This window comes from Corvus kubaryi, unplaced genomic scaffold (genome assembly GCF_017639235.1).
Source record: "Corvus kubaryi isolate FWS band 111438036 unplaced genomic scaffold, C.kubaryi_AGA036_p1.0 65439, whole genome shotgun sequence".
Lineage (NCBI taxonomy): Eukaryota > Metazoa > Chordata > Aves > Passeriformes > Corvidae > Corvus > Corvus kubaryi.
The window spans coordinates 230,480-252,835 of NW_024582003.1; the positions used below are offsets into that span (position 1 = coordinate 230,480).

A 22,356-nucleotide genomic window follows, 5' to 3' on the forward strand; every position below is an offset into this window, starting at 1 on the left:
AAAAGAAACTCCTCTATTAGAGGTACTGAAGCACCATGTATGCGGTAAGTGGGTCACAAGAACAGGTCACAACCAGCACACAAAACCAGGCAGGCTCAGAAGGCAGAGAGGGTCAAATGTCCCTGTGCTGTGGGATGCAGGACCACCACTTGCTTCTGCAGCTCTGCTAGCTGTGGCACATGTGGTAGCTGGGCTCTGAACACGGGTGACTGAGGGATTGGCAGTAACAGCCAAGCTTTTGCACAGAGCTCCAGTGAAACGCTTAACAGGAGCAGGGAAATGACCATGTGAGACATCCTCTGAATTGCACCATCCCCTTGCCTTTGCTACCACTAGCATGGGTAGCTTTATGCAGTCTGCTTTATTCCATCAGACCATGACTGAGACTACTCCTGTCCATCTTGGCTCCACTCTGCACCACAATGCTGCCTGGTGGGCTGCTGCCGTGATGCTGACACCCACTTTACACCAGCATGTAGCTTTAGCACTCCCAGGCTCCCTGCCTGCTCCCCAGCAGCACAGTGTCACCTGCATGTTCATCATGTACTTATCTGTCACTAAAGCTCTGAAAAAACATCTCAATACACAATCTGATTCAGGGTGACTTCTTCCAATAACAGACCAAAAAAAGATCACTATTTCTTTGTCTCCTTCCACCTCCTCATGCCTGGATTGTACCATGAAGTCTTTGCTCATTTGATGGAGGAGTTCTTTACAGCACAGAAGCTCTTTCATCTTCCCCATGATCAGAACAAGTCAGTGCACCTTTGCTATTTCAGTCTCTTTTAAACTGGGGTGAGCTGAACTTTCTATGCAAGGATTTGACCTCTTCTGAATTCCCCTGATCAGCATTTCCCTTGCTCACTCTTTCATGTTTGAGGCATTATGAAACACTGGAAACTCCATTCTTTCATAAGGAAGTTAGTGAGAAAATTCAAATAATCAACTCAGTCCCAGGAGACACGGGGTCTCTTTCCAAGTTTGAAAGCTCCTTCCTAATAGAAGTTTTGCTCTTGAAAGTCTCCTGGTTAGCAGGTAGCTGATGATACAGCTTCTCTGGAGCCTGATTATACTTTCAGCCTGGGGGCAAGTAATAAAAAAGGCTGCCTGGCTCTCTGAGGTCTGAATCAGGTGCTAACACTGAACATCTGCTGGGGCGTCCCCTCTCCTCTCCCCCACCCTCCTTCCATTTGCTGGGCATTGGAGTGTTCTCCCATTTTATAGCTTGTAGCAACAAAAGGCCAATTTAGAGAGAGAGCATTGCTGGCAGCTTCATCCAAAACCCCAGACTCTGCTTTAACTGCTCTCCATCCAGGACTTTGGTGAGTCCAAAAGCACCATGACACGCTGAAGAGATCTGCATTGTATGGCAGCCTTTGGAAGCAGTTAACAGCAAAGCACTCACAGCCCCACTCAAGTGAGACAGACAGACTCTATGCGCACATTTATTACTTCACACAACCAGATTGCATATTGTACAAAAATTAACAGTGCCACCCAAGAGGGCCTTCACAGATGTTTAGAAAACATGTAAACACAGCTTTAAAACATGTTTTTGATGTAATCTAGGTACAACTACTGAACACCACCTATTGTGTGTGTGTACCCCCGCGTGTGTGGAGCATCTCCATACACAAAGAGGTGCAGGCTGAACACAGTGTCACAGCAGGCTGTGACATGCTTGTACAGTGCTCTCTAAGGAGTCCAATATCCTTACACAAGGGTTTCTACCAGTGGGACGTGAACTGGTCTTACTTTGAGCAGTAAGCTCATCCTTTGGGCCTTGAGCTGCTGCCACTGTTGGCTGCACTTCCTTCCTGGGTTGCTCCTAGCTGCATCCAATGCTGGCTCCCCCAGAGTTAATAACCCAGTCTCCAAGCCCACCTACGTGAGTGTGCCAGCATGACTTGGTAAAGATGAAAGTGTCAGCACACAAGGACAGCTCCCTTTCCTGAAAGGTCTCAGCAGGGAAGGGATGGTCTCAGTCTTCTGGGGTGCCTGATCTAGCAGGGCTCCAGTCATGGCAGTAATGCTGGGGCACAACCACCACAAACATCTACTGCCTGAAAACTTTTCACTTTTCTGTTCTGCAGCTGTAAAGGATGAATGGACCTGTACAGTAAAAACATTTCTGGGGTAGAAACCATGACCTTTAGAGAATAAGACTGCAGCACCTGAATAATTCCTACTAAAGGCAATGCCTAGTACAGTGAATTTTGCTTAACAGCCAAGAGGGAAGTTTAATGCCTTAAGGTAGAAGGTTCATCAAAGACTGACATTTTCATCAAGTGCTGTGCTTTCATCAGTAGGAAGGTCACTGCTGCTTGCAATGTGAAACTGAGCAAACTGGTACTTAGACCCTACTAAGCAGCAACTGCTGAATCCCAGTACTGCTCTTGGGCAGCTGAGTAGGGTTGTTACTGGCATTCATGTCAACTCCCTTCTACATCTTGGTTGTGTAGATTAAGCCCCTTGGGCAGCAGTGGCCTCTTTAGTGAGTGACCCTGTAGTGCTAATCTGGCACTGGCCACAAAAGATTTGTGTAGCTTTACTAATTTCTACTGCAGTTAAAACAAACAAAGAACAACTGCAGCAGCCTACAGCTTCAATAAGGAAGAAATTACAGTCCATAACAATATTTTCAGAGCTTTCTCTCTAAAAAGATCCAGTTATTCCCCAAGAGGAATCATAGATCATTAAGGTTGGAAAAGACCTCTCAGATCATCACATCTGACCATTAACCCAGCACTAACACGTTCACTGCTAAACCATGTCCCCAAGTGCCACATCTATACATTTTTTAAACACTTCAAGGGATGATGATTTTACCACTTCCCTGACCAAAATAAGTATGTGATTTTGCCTTAGTGGTTACCATGTCACGGCCCAAGAGACCAGTGTGCTGAATTACTGAAATTATTGGGAACTTCCAAGAACTAACAAAAAGGAGCAAATAAGGACATATTCCCATTGAAGAGGAGGTGCCGTGTTTCTTACTCCAGTTCATCACATCTGTCTATGCCACTAGGAGTCTCAGCAGAGAGCTGAAGGGTTGAATACCTACCAAGCTGCACGGCCATTCACATCCACCATGATACTTATGCCCTAGATCACAACATCACCAAAAACTTGAGAGCTTGCATATTTCTCTGTAAATCTTGTCATTTGACCACTCCTTCACATTTCCACAGGAAGCCTTCATATGCCAGACTCGCAGGCTGAGTCTGTGAAAAGCTCATATAGTCAGTGTTACAGGTATACTCTAGAGAGAATGTTAGTTTAGAACTCAACCCTTCTCATCACTGGACTTGTATGAGAGAAGGGAAGAACCAGTTAAAACATAAATAAGATCATACAGATTATTTTCTAAATATTACTAAACCAGTAATAATTATACACTTTTAAGAAATCCTCACCAAAAAAAATTAACCATGAACAGTTCTACAACATAAACAGGTACAAGTCCCATTGCCTAGTAATGCTAGGAAAAAGTTCGTATCTAATCAGAAGTGGAAGTTCACAGCCACTTGTTTTAAGGACAGTCCTTGTGTTTTAAATGCAGCCTTGATATTAGCATCTTTACTGTATTAAACTCTTAGTACTAAAATAATGATAGTAGTAACAATTACATTTAGATAGCACAGACAGAGCACAGGATGATATATAAGCATAAAAGTGCAAGTTATAACCTAAGTCAAAGTGCCTACTGGTCAAACAGGTTCAAACTATGTTCAGAGAACAAGCATAAACCGGACTGAGAACAATCCATGCCTTTTTCTTTCCCTCTCATTTCCATCAGAAGTCATTGCAAGTAACACTGATAAGTCTGAACAGACATCAATTCCAAATGGGCGTTCATGAGAGGAGAGTCAGGCCCACATCTTGATGGAAAACTGATCCTCATTTCCTCTGTGTAATGCCAATTAATCCACAAGCTTTGCTCCGAATATCCGAGCACAGAGAGAAAGAATAATAACTTGGATGCCACATTCAAGGGAGGCAGAAGCAGCACTTAAGAGCAGGGGGTACAGCAAGCTCTTGTCTGTTTCTCTGGAGTCACATCCCCCAGCTGATTTATTGACTCCAGCCATGAAAAAGGACTAGGAGGAAGTTAAGTAACACTGCTCTTCATTTGAAAAATAAAAAGCCTACCCTCAGAAGTATGATTTTTCCCTTCCTGTTTGTCTTATTTTTCTATTTCAGAGATAAAATATCTTTTACAATATCAGCTCATTATTGTGTTCATTCCCTTTAAAGGCAAAGAGCTTAAAAGATCCTGTCACCAGAAAGGGGTGGGATGAGGGCAGAGTCAGACCTTTTATTAAACCTTTAAAAAGATTTCTAACTCATTTTGCAAGTGAGAACAACAAAAACCATAAAACTCCAGCAAAGGAAAGCTGTCACTGAGATTAAGCAGATCCAAACTCCGCCATCCATTTTTCATACTTCTCCAGGTCTGCAGCAGAAACAGATTTGGAGATTTTCTTCAGAGCCAGCTCAAAGTCCCCCTTGGTAACCGGCATCTGAAGCTCTTCTTTAGAAAGTGCACGAATCTCTTCTGGAGTTAAGCCATTAATACGTCTTCTCATTGCCATTAAAGATGCATCCCTGGAAATACAGGACAATGCATGGGAGCTAATTGCTAGCAGAATGTGCTGTAAGCCTATGAATTTTGATTGTATACCCTTGCTAGAAACCACTGGCAGAACACTTAAGAGAGCATTTATTTACCATAGAAGATGCAGTTCACATCTTTCGTAGCTTCCATGTTCCCAGATCACTACATTAATTCAACATAAAGAATGCATTGGCACCAAAACCCATTTAAGCATATGGTAAATGTGCAGAGATAATTAAAACTATAAAACTGAAAACCTTTTACAATGATTCATGGAGATGAAATTTTACAACTTTAGAGCAGGAAAGGGCAGGGTGGGAGACAAACCGCACTCAAAGACTTTTTTTTTTAAGTAGTCTGGATTTTTACGCCCCGTTCCTTTTAGACTTCAACTTCCTCCCTGCAGTGCAGCCCCAAAGGACAGTCAGTGAGTGTTCAGAGTGCAGCCCAGCTCGCTGCCTGCTTGTCCATAGCACCTGGATCTGTGGAGGGCAGAGCAGGAGGCATCAGACACAGCACCACATGTGAGATGATGCATGCGTGCTGAGGCCATCGGTGCCTGTGGCTCCTCATGCTCTGCCTGCTCCACGACTCCTCCCCAGCTCAGATCCTGCCAGCCTGGCCCATTGGCATGAAAAACACTGCTCATTTTCTCACACTGTGGCCCACAGGCAGTCTGAAATTACATTTTCTCTTTCCCCAGGTTTTTCCCAGCAAGGCATAACACAAGCCTTAGGGAGAACAGGTAATTTCACTACTACATGACACACACCAAGTTTTCAAATCTGTGGAAGGACTTCACATTTTCAGAAAAGCAGCAGGGGGAAAAAAAAAAGATTCCCAAGCAATGCTCTTCTACAGGATCAATTTCTCTTGACAGGATTCTTAAGGGACACAGACTTCCTTCAGATAAGTTTCTTCATATACCTGTCCTTAACGAGAAAAGCCTTACTTGTCAAAAATGAAACAAATTGCGGGAACAGGATGGAAATAAATTAAATACTAATATTATAAACTATCTATATCACCCTTTCACCTAGGAGATTCAGGTAGACACCAAGACTGTGCTGCACTGGTGGCTGTCCAAACATCCAGCATATAGAGGTCCCAAAGAAGTATTCTGTGAAAGGAATTTTTTGGATTACAGAATTCTAGCTCCTAAACTAATGGGATTAAAAAAACCAGTAACAATCTGCTTTGCACTACATTAACAAAAGCAGACAACTACAGTAAATGCAGCCAATTGTAACATGAGATTTGCTCAGATAATTTTTTTCACTTCAGATCCAAGAAAATCACATCTCACAGAAAGATTTCATGGTCTTTAGACCACTCCACATGACAGTAAAACATGAATACAGTAAATAGATTTGGGCCTCAAACACATACACTGTGAGCATGGCTTCAGCTGTAGTGGGTATTGCCTTTTATCATATAGTGCAAATGATGACTTTCCATGCAGTTCTATTTGCAAATTAAGGGCAATGAGATACCTGCAAACATTAGTGATGTCAGCACCAGAATAGCCTTCAATCTTCTCAGCAATTTCTTCAAGGCTGATATCAGGATCTAGTTCTACTTCCCGAAGATTAATCTTAAGTAGTTCTGCTCTGCCTTTTGCTAGAACATTAAAATACTTGCTTAAGGACTTGCAAGAGTTACGTTATAAAAAGATATAAACACAACTTAGATTTTCAGTGACAAGTATGAAGAAAAGAGTTCAATATAAGAAAAGAGAGAGAACAAGTCATAGTGAAGTGTGCAATCAAATACAGTGAAGAATTTGGTTAAATGCAGTATATTAAAACAGCATGGTCAAGAGGTATTTGTCAAAGTGATCTGTCATTAAAAAAATCTGTTATGTCTCAGGTGATAAAGCATTTGGTCACATATTACCCAAGAGCACAAGAGCACAATCCTACAAATGTCTGTTTCTTCTCACATCCCTTTGGATCCACTCTCTGTTCAAGGGTTTGACTGCATATAATTCATGCAGTTTCATTACAACAACTACAATAAGGATTCTATTAAAAGAGCTTCAGACAGCACAAACCCCTTAACAACTAAGGCTGAACTTCAAGCATATGTTTAAGTGGTTTATCCAGTTGGGACCCAAGGAATCTGCTGAAGCTTGATAGAAAACAGACACATTAATACAATAAACATATATTAATATATTTATGATACAAATGTCCCAGTATCTCACTTTCCTACCCAGATGCAGTACACACAGAGTGATAACCAGCTGTGTAAATGAGCACTTATGCCGTCAATTAACTATTTCTCTTGCAGAGGGCATGTGCATATGTGCATTTGGGTACATATGTTAAGCAGCCTAAGCTTGTAAGAGGGAATTCACATTTGACAGTTTAGGCCTCTGTGTTACTCTGCACAAGGGTGGTAAAGGAGAGGATGACTGGTTTCCTGGCTTTCACTGTACAGAAAAAATACACCAGCTCAGCATCTTTATCCTCAAGTGATCAATTTTTATGACCTGTAAAAAAAGACAACCACAACAGAAGAAGTAGCAGTAGGAAAGGCTAAATGTCTTAAAGAAATGTCCAATAAAACACATTATGTTTCACTTATTGATGTCCCTAATTATTTTTTTAAAACTTTTGGGGAAGGAGAAATACAAAAGAAAAGAGAAAGCTCGTCTAAAGCTGCAGGTTTTGTGTGCTTTGCAGAACTGTCAAGAGCACAGAGTTACCCATTACACACAACTGGCACTAGCTATAAAATGGGGATTTATTATTTAGAGAGCACAATGTACACACAGCATACCTGCAGAGAGTATCCTGCATCAGAGAACATTCTTCTAATTGTTGCTGTGGGGCTAAGCAAATCTGTGCAGCATTTTGAAAATAAAACACTACACAATATATGCTTGCATCAAATTCCATAATATACAGGTATATATATGCTATCAAAGCACTTATTCAGTTAAAATGCCTGACTACATCAAATCACACAGCACAGTTAAAAATGCATCATCCAGACTTGCCCAGAATAGCACAACATTCTTACTTGCAGAATATATACAACAGAACCTCAGACTGTAAGTAAAACCAGATCACATCTCCTATGATGTCCAGGGTATAATACACTGTGTTAAAAAACAATCTGGTTTAATTAGAAACAAGAGGAAGAGCTGATAGGATTTTAAACTAATTGGTCATAAAGACAGGCATCCTGTTAGGAGCTGTTACTGCCTGTAAGCTGCAAAGACAAGCTGTAGAACTATTAAGTGTCCTTAGACCTGCTAAACTCAATCACAGCTGCTGTCACCATGGACATGCATCTTGTTACCTTGAGTGCTCATGCAGGGAGATGAGGCATCCACTGCACCAAGAAGAAACGAACCTATGCAAACTTCAAGTGATAGGAATCTCAAAATTAATAGGACAGGTGAATGACAGCTAGGAAAGACAATACAAGCTGTGATGTCTTAGGGCAGGAAAGCAATCAGCCTGCTGCATTCTGAGTGACTGGAAGCACAGTAATAAACGCAAGCAAGCAGTGATTTGCAATGAACTAAGCCTCTAAGTGAAAATTCATGGATCCACTTCTTTGCATTTGTCTGCAAGGGCATGGAGTGCATTTGCAGTATTTGTGAACATGTCCAAAGGCTGCCTTTGATGATCACTCAAGGACTGACTGTTAAACATTTAAAATAATTCCAGGCTCATTAAAACTAACTCTCTTTCAAAATATAAGAACCCATCAATGGCTTGCATTGAAATGCCACAGCTCTTTGCTTTTAAGCCCCTGAGCAAGCAATATTTCTCTTTCTCTCACTCTCTTTAAAAATAAAGCAATCCAGACAAATGATTAACCCCTGAATTGCACTGCTCATCATAAAACCATCAGGATTCCTCACAAACGCAACAGTCCTGCAGTAATCCTAAACTCATCTTGTAAAGAGAGGAAAGGAAAATGGTCTTATCAAACATACCTGTGGGCAAAGGTATATAAATCCTCTTCTCCAGTCTCCGTCGGAGAGCTTCGTCAATATCCCAGGGAAAATTTGTAGCAGATAATACCATAACCATCTTGGAAGGGTCATCATTTTCCAGAGCACCACCTACCCCTGCAAGCACAACAGTTCAGAGCAATTTTACTCCAGAGCTCTTATTGATTGAGATGCTTGCTGAGAAACACTGCACAGACAAACATAGCCTGGACAAAGCTAAACAACAGCTCTCTATAGTCCTGTGTCCCTTTCCAAACTTCCCATAGCTAGGTGTCACAAGACCATCATTATCACAGAGAGAGGGACAGTTCATTCTTTTGCTGAGTCAGGGGAGAGCTTTCTTTGACAGTGCAAATAACACAGCCATATGTGAGTATAGCCCTACTTGTCCCACTGACAGTGCTATCTCTGTCGAGTCTGGTCATAGAAGAAATAGGAGTCACTCAGCTTACTAAATGAGGACTGCAAAGAAACTAACATTTTGGATCAAAAGGTTTCCTGTCCTGAGCCTACCACACCAAATCTGGAAATCTGAGAACATTTTAAATAGCAGTTTATATACAGTAGTTTATACAACAGTTTATAATAGGTGCAGTATAAAGGTGGTTATCAAACCTCTACACCATATACTACTCCTCAGATGGCCATGCTCATCATGTATCCCTGTACAAAACAGGTACTACATCTGACTTAAAAAGGTAATATTAGCCGCCACCATAGAATACAGCAAAAGCAGATCTCACGATGTGGTTCCACAGTTGGAAACTCTAGCAAAGGGCAGAATTTTGTTTAAACTGAATACAAATTAAATACCTGCATTAAACTGCACAAATTTCCATTATCTACTTCTCCTGGAGTCTGTGTCTCTTTAATATGGGTTTTCAAGTCACCCTAAAAATAGCCATTTTAGAAAAAATAAAGCAGAACACCCTTTTCAATTATCTGCTGTTGAACACTCAAAAAATACACTAATCTCAAGTTCTGCCTCATTTTTCCCCTATCCATAAAGCCAGGTTTTCCAGATGGCTCGCGTTCTTACGCTCCCACCCGTAAAGAAACAGCATCCCAGCCCCAAACCCAGATCTAAGCCCTTGTTACCATCCATTTGCACGAGCAGCTCTGACTTGACTCTGCGACTGGCCTCGTGTTCATCAGACGTGCCTCTGCGGCTGCAGATGGAATCTATCTCGTCAATGAAGATTGTTGTTGGCGCATAAAACCGTGCCTTTATTCAAATGAAAACATCACTACTAAGGCTGCTCAGCAAGCACAGGCCCTCATCAGTGCACAACCCAGCCCTGCTAGACATACTACGTACATATCTTCCTTGCCTGTCACAAGGGAGGAATTCAAGACATTGATTTATAAACTGTCTGTCATATGCTGAGGTTTACACACTTTAAATTGTACTCCTTGGGTACAATGGTTGGTTGGCTTGCATAGTATTGCAAAGGGGAAAAGAAACACTACCACAGTAGGAGTCTTCTTGACACAATACAGGCAGTTTTCATGTCCAGGTTTTGGGCTGGTGAGTATTAAGCGTGACAGAAGCGAGCTCAGTGATCTCAAGAGAGAAGGGTTTTAGCTGTGAGTGTTACAGGAGTGCAGCAAGGCTCCCAGAGGTATAGCCCACATGGACATGTCCTTCACATACTGCAGCCACAGCTTCACTGAGAGGCTTGTGACCATCATTCAGAACAGAAACAGACCTAAAACATGTATTGCTTCCAGAATAACTGTTCCAAACCCCTTCCATTGTTATCCCATAACCAAACAAGTACTGAATTTCTGTTAAGGTCGCAATTCTCTATTTAGCCTGGAAAATGCTATCCTAAACACAGGTGACAAACCATTTCCTTCTTAGTCCTCAATAACATACCACATCTGGAAACACAAGGATTATGTTTTTCTAATTGGCTGAGGGGGTGTCAGTTCAATGAATTCCATGCTTCCAACATGCTACCGGAAGGGCAGGAAACCAAGAATACTGTCCTTTCTCACCTTAATGAGCCCCAGATCTCACCATCAAGGACATACCATTTCAAATAAGAGGCGGACCAGCTTCTCAGACTCGCCTCTGTATTTAGACGTCAGTGTAGAGGAAGACACATTGAAGAATGTCGTCCCACATTCTGTAGCAACAGCTTTTGCTAGCATTGTTTTGCCAGTGCCAGGAGGACCAACCATCAGCACACCCTGAAACGTGAGAACAAAGGTAATGAATAACAAATTAAGAAAACTTTTCTATTGGTAGTCTACACAACATCTCAATATGAGCCAAGGTCTGGATTTAAATTAATAATGTAATCCTGATCAGTGGAAAACAGAAGACAAGTATCCTGCTGTCGAGGACAGTGTGGAAGTGTTCTGCCATTTCTTCTTACCACTCCACCGGAGTCAGAACCACAAAAGCCAGTAACTTAAGCAGCACCTAACACCTAGGAAATGGACAAGAGACTTACAGCCTGTCTCAGAATCAAACAGAGTCTAGACTTGAACATAGGCTTTTCCCAGATCACAAGGGGCTGCACAGGCAGATGAAGACAGTAAATTCTTTTTTCGAAACAAAGGTCCCTTCATGAAGAAAGTTCCACAGAAACCAAAATACTTTCTCAGGAAGTTGTGTTCCCTCAGTAGAGCAATTCTCTACAGAAGAACATCTTCCCAAAACATTGTGACAATACCTTTGAATCTGGTTGATGTTTACATTTGCATGAGAGCATTCACTGAATACATCAGTTTGGTTTTTGCTTAAACTCCCTATCTCAATATTCCTATGAATACTGCATGCTACTGCATCTTAGGAATTCCTGGATGAAACACCATCCTCATCATGCTGTTGGATAACTGGACTGCACTGCTATTCCAATTTTACAGATAAGCAACTGTGGCTCATGTGCACTACTGCTTAGCCCCACAAAAGCCTAATCCGAACTTCCGATTTTTCAGAAAGCTTTAAACTAGAAACAATTGTTAAGTCCCAGGTTGGTATCCACATCATCAGACTATCTTTCCATCTGTGGTCTCTGAAAGAAAGGAGCACATATCTGAAGCTCAGCACATTTACCCATCATTACACAAACAGGTTTTTGTCTTTACACACAGTGCTCTCAGAACCCATGTTAAGATTGTATCACTGAGATGGGTTAATTGCTCTTGGTAATACTGCTAAATACAGCCATCTTTCAGCAGCAGCGCTGGAGAAGGACAAAACACCGGTCCATGTTCTGCACAGTACTAGAATAGGGTCCTGGGATTTTAAGCAAATCAGTGAAAATGTAATGATCAAGCAGCTTGGGGTTTTTTTCCCCTCCCAACTGCAAGATCTTATTACATGCTAACAAGAGTTTCCTAAAACTACTGTATTGCAAGGCTAATCAAATTAGCTAGAGTTAGAATTGCACATCATAATGTGCTTTGCAATTAATAACTTACATAAAATGCCACAGCAATAAAATATCTGTTAAATGCAAGCCATAGAGAAAATTAGATTTCATCTGTTCCTCACAAAAATTTACTTCAAAAAGCACAAAGAATGACATGGAAGAGATCTATAAAAACAAATCAACCGGGAATGCAATTATTCAAAAATGTACCATTCAAAAGCAATAGCCTCTCTGTACTTCATTTTCCATTAACTCTTAATACCTTTATTGCCATTTAATACTTAGCTAATGCAAGCTCAACATACATTCATCGGTAAATTAAGTCAGAAATGTTCACATGCCATCTCTACAGCTAACAGTCCAAAGTCACTCCTCAGGCTGCTCAAGGTTTCCTAAGCTCCAGAGCAGCAAGCATAAAAAGTAAATGGACTCTCTTTTCTCCCCGTGAACACTCAGACATTCAGATTTGAGATGCTGCACAGTTATACTGATATTAAAACAATTTTGCAAATACAGCCCTGGAGTGACTGGGTGAAAATTACTCAGCCGGTAATATGCAGGTCAGAGATGACTTAGTGTTCTCTCTGAGCTTCAAATGTGTTCATTTAATACTTTAAAAAAAGCTTCATCTCAATTTGAATCATATTCAAAGTATGTGTTTGATAAACTGTGTTTAGTGCAGGACCTGGTGATACCGGGAAGTAATGACATTTTTTGGATACTGGTTCAATTCTCCATTATTCTGGAAGGTCAAATCCTGGCTTCAGGTACACATGCTGTTCACCACCAAAATTGAAGCCTGTCGCTTTGCACCTCCTGCTAAGTATTACAGGAAGTGCTACCTTGCACATGATACTGGTGGCATTATACATGTGCATAACAGAGGTGCAAAGCAGCCACACCAGGTGTAAAGCCAGGGGAAAATCAAGCTCTCTGGGGAGAGAGACAACAGAAATACCAGTTAAAAAAAAAAATATATATATAACTTAAGTTCACAGCAAAACAAGATGTGCATGGCTGCAAACAGAAACACAGAGGATCAAGTTGCTCTTTCTGCAAACTAGGAGGCTGCCACTTACTATTTAAAATCCTTGACAAACACAAAGACTTCTTTATTCTTCCTCTAAGGCTCTGTTAATCCAAAGTATTCCAATAAGAAGCTGAAATGCACCGCAGGGAGTAAGTGTTTTGATGAAATCACTGCAGGGTTACTTCTTGTTGTTGTAACAATCACTAGCAGAGCAGTGGGAAGCACAGTGAGCAACCGGGCCTTCTTGGCACAAAACAGTTCAGAGAAACAGAAAGAGCAAACCCATGGACACTCAGAAACCCGTGGCTGCAACTACATAGCACCTGTGTTGAATCAGGGAAGACAGCTGGCTCCTTCAGACAAGGCACCGTCCTCTGAATACAGGCACAAACTGTGAGGGCTGTCTTGGGAATTGTTCTCAGGGGAGTCTGAACATCCAAAACCAGCTCTGGCTGCCTTTTTCCCTGAATTATGTCCTGAATTCCTAGGCTCAACAAATGCCTGCTGCTACACTGATTACTGCAAGAAACAGCCTTCCCTTCAATACTTCTCATCCTTACAGCACAGTCAGAGGTCAACGGTAGGGAAAATACATGCTGTTCTGTGTGAAAAATAAATTCATGAGAGTTACAGCTTCACAAGTCACCAGGGAAAAGGCTAACAATGAAGACTCTTCATAGCCTTGTCAGAAATCAATTTGCATTTCAGACTGAAAAGAGGAAATAATAATAGAATTTTTTTTTCCATGTCTACAAGCACCTGGTCTTCAGAGGTGACACTGTGCAGTAGGAAAAGTAGTGTAACGCAAAGAGATGGAGATTGTAACTCTTTAAAGGACCAAGCTATTGCTCCTTTATCCATTACCACAACACTTGGAGACACGGCCAGTGGCAATTTTCACATTTTCTGCAGTCTGCTGAGATACCTGCCTTAAAGACAGATGGCCACTACATCCTCTATGCATGGTAACAGCTGAAAAAAAAGCAGAGCAGATCTTTACTCTATTAGAAGTTTTTGAGCACTAAACAGATGTGGCCCCCATGGTCTATACTAAGAGTATGGATCAACTTCCTCTAAGCCAAGAAGAAAAGAGAGAGATTCAGCTGTTCAAAATATACTAAAATTTCACCCTGCACATGTAACCCACAACATCTAGGCTCTGTCCAAGATGACAGCTCAGTTAACCTTAAGGTTAACCACAAGGCCACTGGTACTGACCACAAGCACTCTGAACTCCAAAGGCCCGATAGCCTGGGGCTAAGTTTGCACTAGGTTTGGGTTCCCTCCCCGCAACTCACTAAAACCTCCCTGAACAGCTCTCAAGCAGCAATCTCCCAGCTTCTGCTGGGTCTGACCTAAGTACAAGCCAGGGAAGCACAAGCACCAATCAGGGAAAGACAGGACAAGTGTTAGTAGAGCAAGATCCGACACATGCTGCTGAACCAGAGTACTAAATAGGAAACTACTCACGTACACAGCATTCCCCACACATGCCACCGCCTTCCACACTCAGAATAACAGACAATTTGCAATAGTCTCTTTTCCCCAGCAACCAAAAAGGCCTTGTGTTGTGACTAGTTATTCCCCAAACAAGTGTCAATCCATCCCACATCAGAAGCAAGATAATTTTGTTTGCTGTTTACAGAAATGCCTGCCAAACTCCTCCCTCCTCTTCCTTCTTAGCTCTAAGCAAGGCCCAGATTGGACTCACTTCTGGTCAATCAGCCTAGTTCAGTCCTATATCCTTCCTACTGCCCCGCTTGCAACTCCTTCTTCTACTCTGAACTTCTCACTCCAGCTGCAACTATACCCAGCTGCAAACGTAACTGCAAAGTTAAATCACCAGACTGGCCTCCTCTTTCCTTGCTTCCTTGTACCATCCAGGCTGCAGCTTGCAGTCTGAGCAAGAGACAGTTGAAACATTTGGAACAAAACAGTCCAAGGACTGCTTTCTTCTGGGAATTGATGACAACTGGCCACCATAATCCTATGCAGAGCTGTCTATTAAGCATTTCTGCTTCAGTCAATATAACCTGCATGCTCACATCTACAGACTGACATATAGGAAGTATTATAATATTGACAAGCTGCGAGTAAATAAACCGAAAATACTGTTTACTGTAAGGGCCACATACACTTCCAGCTTTTTTTTTCAGTGCCTTTTACATGAATCATTATAAGAGGATTCAATGAACAAATTCATGATCTCTCCCATTTACCTTTTTAGCTTTCTGCTGCAGGCATCCACACATCACAGCAGGAGACACACACAGCATGCCATTTACTACAACACCACATAAATTCTCACCTTCCAAGGTCTTCTGATCCCTTTGAAAAAATCAGGCATCCACATTGGAAGAACAACAGCTTCTCTTAATAATTTCTTGGCTTCTTCCAAATCCGCGATGTCATCCCTGTGCAAGATGAAGAAACTTGTACAAGATTCTCATACAACTGTATTTCTTCTATTTTTATACAAGAAAAATAGAAAAGCTTTTCACTTAGTAGCATTTCTTTTTGCATGCAAGCATTTGCCTCATGAGAGCACTCCTATAATACTGCGACCTAACATTGAATCCACTTTTGGAAGACAAATTATTTTGGAAGAAAAAATTATTTTCAACTCAAGTTACCCAGAGCTGCTTAATTAAAAATTGTTTTGGACAATGTGAAGACCAAAGCAGTATCTTTAAAGATCTCTGGAGCATATGCTCATTTCAGCAGTACCTGTAATGGATGTACTACACATATTATCAATTAGCAACAAAAGCCTAACTTTAATCAAATTAATAAACTGTTAAAGCAAAATATCTCATTTTTGCCTATTTGTAGAAGATTATGTTGTCTCCCTATTTTAGGAGTTTGAAGACGGGTAATTTTGCTCCTTTTCCACACTAGCAAAAACACTTGAGTTGAGAAAATCCTCATACCAATGAATGCTTGGATTCCTTGATACAATGTCTCTTTCAAGAGCTTCGATCAGGTCTTTGTCGTAACCTGCTCCATCAAATTTTGGAATTTCCCCATCACCAAATTCCTGGGGTATTTTCTTTCCCTAGAAGTGAAAATCATACAAGCTCATAAGAACATTACACAACTGAGACACTTCCTTGCCAACCAAAGGCATGAATGCAGGAACAGCCTCACAAAGGTGGCTGTGTCACGACTTAAAGCTACATTAAGTCCTAGCTGAAGAGCAGAGCATCCAAAGATTTTGAAGATGCTACACTTGCCACCCTACCTGTCAGAAGTAAACACCTGACACTATCATCACCGAAAAGAACAGGGAAGCTGCCACACACACTGTCTTTGATGGAGGAAAACCAAGATTCTCTCCCCTTGTTTCATTAAAGCCTTCCTGCCCAGCAATACCTGCTCTCCTCAACTACAAACTATCTATGTCTTGCCTCTCATTGGCAGGCCAACTCCATAAACAATTAAAATGCTTTTAAAAGGTCATATTTATTTAAGGACTGCACAAAAGCCCTAAAGAAGCCCTGAAGACACCCAGGCTTCTCAGACTACAGTCATTTTTGCAGCACACCAGTGCTACTTCAGTGACCAAGCCACACTCAGCCTCTGCCTCAAATGGCCCAGAGTTTCTGGTTAATACTTCCACAGTGCCGGTCAGCTTATGGGGGTGAAGTAACATTTTCACTTTGAAGCATCAGGGCTCACACTTCTCCCCTCTCAGTTCTGAAGGAAATCGCTTCCCTCCCAGCGTTCGGGGTGCCTGAAAAGCAGCTGCACTAGTTTAACAGAGGTGGCTGAGTAGGGAGCTACTTTAGGACTCTTAACTCAGCTTCTAAACGCTATCAGCAGCAAGTTAAAGAATCCCAGCTGGCTCGACAAAAGCATCCTAGACGAAGGCGGGCTGCGAGGCAGCTGGAGACACACAAATAACCTCGCAGTGGAAAAACAAAAAGGTAGCAATTACACCCCTCCCAGTTGCCGTTTGCCCACGACGACTGTGAGGGAGTAGTTTATCTTCCCACTACTTTTATTTCTTGCTTCCAAGCGAACTCTTGAGTTGTTTAGTATTCCTAACTCAGCTTTTTGCAATGGAAACGAAGCTTAGAGTTGCGTCTAAGGAAAACCCTGGCGTAAAAACCTGTAATGGTCTGGTGTAAAAAAGAAAACGGAGAAAGACGCCCTGTAGAGTTTTCAAGATTCCACTAGAGATAAAATGGAATCCAAATGTAATCATTGGGGGGGAAAAAAAAAAAGAAGAAGGAAGAAGAAGAAGAAGAAGAAGAAGAAGAAGAAGAAGAAGAAGGGAGAAGAAGAAGAAGGAAGAAGAAGGAGAAGAAGGAAGAAGAAGGAGAAGAAGAAGAAGAAAGAAGAAGAAGGAAGAAGGAAGAAGAAGGAGAAGAAGGAGGAAGAAGAAGAAGGAGAAGAAGAAGAAGAAAGAAGAAGAAGGAAGAAGAAAGAAGAAAGAAAGAAGAAGAAGAAGACGAAGAAAAAAAAAAAAAAAACCAGGACAATGAAATGAAAGGTATTTGCTGCCTGCTACATACTCCTCTTGTTCTGCAATGGACTGGCTTTCCTAGTAGAAAAATTTTTCTGCACATCACAAAACAATTGGGTTATGTTGTTGGGGTTGGGTTTTGTTTGGCTTTTTTCCTGAGTGAAACCAAATTAAGGCAGGCCTTGAGGAGCAGGAGCAGGGAGGGCGGCTCGCTGCAGCACGCTGGGCCGCAGGCAGCCCCTCGAGCCCCCAGGCCCGGCCGGCAGATCGCGCACCGCCCGCTCGCCACGCCCCTGACGCAGCTCAGCCGAGCGGAGCAAAACAGAAACCGAAGGGGGAAGGAGCGCCCGGGGCCGGGAGGGCGCGGCAGCCCCGGCACAGCCGCGGGGCGGCAGCACGGCCCCGATCCCGGCCCCGATCCCGGCCCCGATCCCGGCCCCGGTGCCTGCTCCTGCGGGACGTGCAGTACCAGCGGCCGCTGCTTCTCCTGCCCCGGCGGCACGTCTCGCCAGCGGAAGGATGGAGAAGGGCGGCCAGCGGGGAGACGTGCTCTCAGCATCACCTCGGCTGTCATTGTAGTAACACTGATTCCCCCCCAGTTCCGGAATTAAACCAAGATTTAAAGTAGTTGTAGCTCTCACAAGTAATAAGATTTTTAATGCTGGTCCCAAATTGGTCCAACCTGCAATCCTCAGTCAGCAGGTAAGTGAGCATAGACTAGAAATGATTTTTTTTAAATGTCACCTGAAACTTAAGCAGCAGGAGTGAGCATGATTTTTCCAGTCATCTCTTCTTCGGGTATTACTTTCACAAAACAGCCTTAAATAAAGCTGTGATGGCTTCTCTCTAAGAAGGTATGCCAACAGATAGGTATACAGGGCTGCAAAAGACTACTCCCACCCTTGGCACCCCCATCACATAATTTCGGGAAACCAATATCTGCCTTAAACATTCAGAAACCTGTTGTGCTGTCAGGAAGAGCTATTAGACCTGCACTAACCCACTGGATCAAAAACCTTATTTCCAAAACTGATGTTATTTCTGCTCTTGTACTAAGTTTGTGTGTTAGTTTCAGCAGTTCACTCCTCGGTGTGTCCACCACCCTGATACACTCACGTCATGCTTGTGCTCTCCCTTCATTTACCAAACCAAGTAAGTCTCCTTTTGCAACATAAGCTGAACATAATTACCCATTCACTTTGGCAACCCTTCTTTTTCTCTCCCTCCTAATGGTAACATATCTTTCTTGAGTGTGGTTGTACACAAAATACTCCAGCTGTTTTCTCACCAGATCCTCCTATAATGGCACAGATATCTCTTCTCTCTGCTGGTAACACCTCAACAAACTGGGCCTGTGATTTTGTTTACATTCACACCCACAGCATTATCATACTGCCCCCGTAAAGGCAACCTCAGGCAGCTAATCACAGAGAATAACCCTGAGGGCTGTAACGACCAGCACCGGACCCTGAAGACACCTTGCTTTCCTGCAGGTTCTTCCCACTGCATACAAATGCAGGATAACAACTGCCACATGCACTCTCCACCCCTCGCTGCCAAAGCCAAAGGTGGCACCTGACTGTGCCTCACCACGGCAGCCAGCCCTTCCCATCACCACTAGGAAAAGGTAATGTTCCAAATGGAAGTTCAACCTGATCCAGTTTCTGCTGATACATCCAAATCTGTCTTCTCCTCTACCGCTGAGCTTCCAGCTTCTAGCAGAAATTCTTTCCACAGTCTCCAAGTACACAGCCTGCTGCTCTGCGCCGCTGAACATTATCCCATTTCCATTACTCCAGCACAGAGTCACCCAGTTCTTCCCATACAACAGCCTCATTTGCCTTTTCTGGTGATGGTGCTTCCCACCTTGCTGTCATCAGCAAATTCAGTTAGTGCATGCCTCTTCTTTGTGCCAAATTAAATTGGCACAAAAATATTAATTTAAATATAAAACAAGAGTCAAAAATGATTTGCCAGTTGACTGCTACTTCTCCTTTCAGTACCACTTGTTTACTTTCCCCTTGCTGCCTAATCCCACTTTACAATTCCTCTACACCACACACTAGATTAACAAATTGCTTCCCATGTGGTATCCAGGTAGATTAATTTCTTTCCATAAGACATTAACTAGAACTCTAAAGAAAGTCCTGGCAGAGGCAACACCTTTGCTTAAGAAACCATATTTCATTCTATTCCTCTTTTCAGTTAGTTCCAAGTCTTTAGCTTTTCATCCACTCTAAATTTGTTGTAAAACATAGTGTACTGTTCAGACAAAATTAACAACTCCAGTTGCCTGGATCACTTTTCCTTTCCCCTTCTCAATAGAGGCATTGTCAACACAACTCACCATTCACATGAGAGAGCAGCAGACCAAGTAAATTTTACTGTAAATCTGTGCTCCCAGCCCTGGAGACCAATTTCACCTACCAGTTCTTTCAGTGTTTTCAGATGGAGATTATGCAGCCTTCCAGTCCCGATGCATGGAGGTCTATGCTTTCACCTAAATGCAACTATCTCATCTCACTTCATCTCACATTTGGTGATGCACAGGAGAATAAACATGCAAAAATAATTTAATTTTTTAAGTCATAGCTTCATTGATGTTAATATTCACTTCACTGATATGGCTGCGGAGCCTTTGGCTGTTTCATATCCTTCATAATATTTACTGTCCTTATCCACTGACAATCTAAAATAATCTAAAGAGTACTTCTAAATAAGCGTTCCAGTGCTTAGATACAGTATTATGCAATTTCTCAAAGACATACAGGTAGCATTCATGCTGCCTCTTTAAACTGAACTATTAAACAGAAGCTCCAGCAGAAGGTACCCTGAGAACAAGCCCAATAATTTCCAGTGGAACTAATAAAGAAGAAACACTTGAAAGCAGTATTTTAGAAAAAAAAAAGGACACATGAGGATTTAGTGGATAGACACCATCCAGTGAGTTTAGTTCAAAATTATTTTATATAGCACTAAAAAAGGTAATTTATTGGCATAGTCAGGTTAAAATTACTTATCCCAAGATGGCTACTGTCAGAATGAAAAGATGTTATGGTGCAGAGAGGAGAAACAGTGAAAGAAGATATTTATCTCAAGTGAGGCAAAACACTTCTAAAACATACATACTATACTTGTATTTACCTTTAAAAAAATGCATTACATTGTGGTATTATAGCCAGGACAGCATGCAACCCATTACACTGTAGTCAACTTCTTAGGAAATGGATAGTTCATTATATGTTCTAAGTAGTCCTATCCAAGCACCCAAACCCAAAAACTACAGAGCCGAAACACTTAGTAGGCAAAAAGATACCTGGTTACTTAATTTGAAGCTTCATTTTTGCCCTATCGTTCTTAAATGAACATGATGAGTTACCAAATCACTTTGATTTGACATACCAGGCTACAGAGGAAAGCTGCTTGATGGCTCAAACTCAGAAACGGAAGAACAAACATTTGTAAACTAAGAAAGGATAAAACTGAAAGGAAAAGTAAACCTGTTTTCATGCCTGTGTGCAAAATATAGGAAGTTGCATTAACTTCTTTCACTTCCCACACCTGGCTACTCCCTCTTTCATTCAAAATTTTTACCAAAAGCAAATCATGGATTCCTTACAAGAACCATTATATAGCATATGAGGATTTGTAACCTGGGGTGGTTTTCAGTTACATACCCCAGACAAAGGAGCTAGAATAACCACCAAGTAGCTAGACAAAGGGGAATACAAGAGCACATATGCTGGAATTTTTTGAGGAGCAGACATATTTTCCTTCTGCCACCTAGTGACCAATTTATTCAGATAAGAGCAGTGTTTAAAACGTACCATATTAAATGGAACCCCTTCATGGCTTTCCTGCACCTCACAGCAGTAGTGCTGCTAATCACATTATTCCCAGAGACAAGTATTACACAAGTCATGTTGTTGTAGGCTCCTTATAGTAAAGCCCTATAATGCTCATCACCGGAAAGCTCGGAGAGCAGAGTTCACCCTCATTAGAGCTAAGACTTTGAAGGCTGCCTTACACAAGCACATCTGGTGAACCTGTCACACACCATGACTCCAATTCCCCATATAGCTGGCAAAACTTTAAATAATTTCACAGATCTCCACGAGATTTTTATAGCTAGCAGAAGGCACACTTGTTATTTTAAATCTTACTGATCCAGGGTAGAGAGATTTCTAAAATGCTTGATCTGTACAGTCACTCAGTGGCAGTGCTGAAAATGTGCCTGGCTCTACCTTCTGACGGTAATAAGGGCTGGGATTACTTAATAGTTTTCCTGTGTATCAGAAAACAATTTGTGATGGAAAAAGTGTATCTTTGAGTTATTCCTAAGCTATCAAGAATGGTAATAGAAAGGCCACGAAGGGACTAACCTTCCAAATCTATTTGGAAGGAAACTGGCCTAAATATTTTCTCATTCATCTATCAAGATCTGTACAGTACTGTCTGCCCCCATAGGAAGGTGTGTCTTTTACCTTTGTCTGTCAGGAAAATAATGCCACTTCAGTACAGTCTCAACTTGTATAACTAATACCACAGCCCTTGGGTTCCTGGCACTAACTCCACAGTTAAATTTAAAAACACAAGTGTCTCAGAAACAGCGATTTGCACACTGACATTTTTTCCAGCCACAAAACAGTCCTGTCTTTGACATCACCACTTTATAGTGAATCACTGTTTCTCCTTTGCTTTCACTTCAGCACTGCTTCTTTTTCATGGATCTTCAGAAAAAAGTATCTCCAACTTAGACTAACTTAATTCATTGCTTTTAGTTTTAAAACAAAACAGTTCCAAGAAGCTTCTTTCTAAACACTATAATAAATACAAAACCCTTTTCATAAACCAAAGAAAATGGGAGTTGCTAAGAGTTTG

General features: G+C 41.8%; 1 protein-coding gene across 2 annotated transcripts in view; it reads right to left on the reverse strand.

Moving 5' to 3' along the window:
• Window positions 1-1,429: 1,429 nt before the first annotated feature.
• Window positions 1,430-22,356, reverse strand: part of LOC121673445 (katanin p60 ATPase-containing subunit A-like 1) — a 39,769-nt gene continuing 18,842 nt past the window's right edge. For both annotated transcript variants that reach the window (XM_042046743.1, XM_042046745.1), the window contains exons 5-11: window positions 15,938-16,062; window positions 15,316-15,421; window positions 10,629-10,787; window positions 9,690-9,816; window positions 8,574-8,708; window positions 6,112-6,238; window positions 1,430-4,608 (exon numbers count right to left, since the gene is read on the reverse strand). In XM_042046743.1, the coding sequence (XP_041902677.1) occupies window positions 4,410-4,608; window positions 6,112-6,238; window positions 8,574-8,708; window positions 9,690-9,816; window positions 10,629-10,787; window positions 15,316-15,421; window positions 15,938-16,062 (978 nt within the window). In that variant the 3' untranslated portion in view covers window positions 1,430-4,409. The remainder of the gene's footprint in view (window positions 4,609-6,111; window positions 6,239-8,573; window positions 8,709-9,689; window positions 9,817-10,628; window positions 10,788-15,315; window positions 15,422-15,937; window positions 16,063-22,356) is intronic.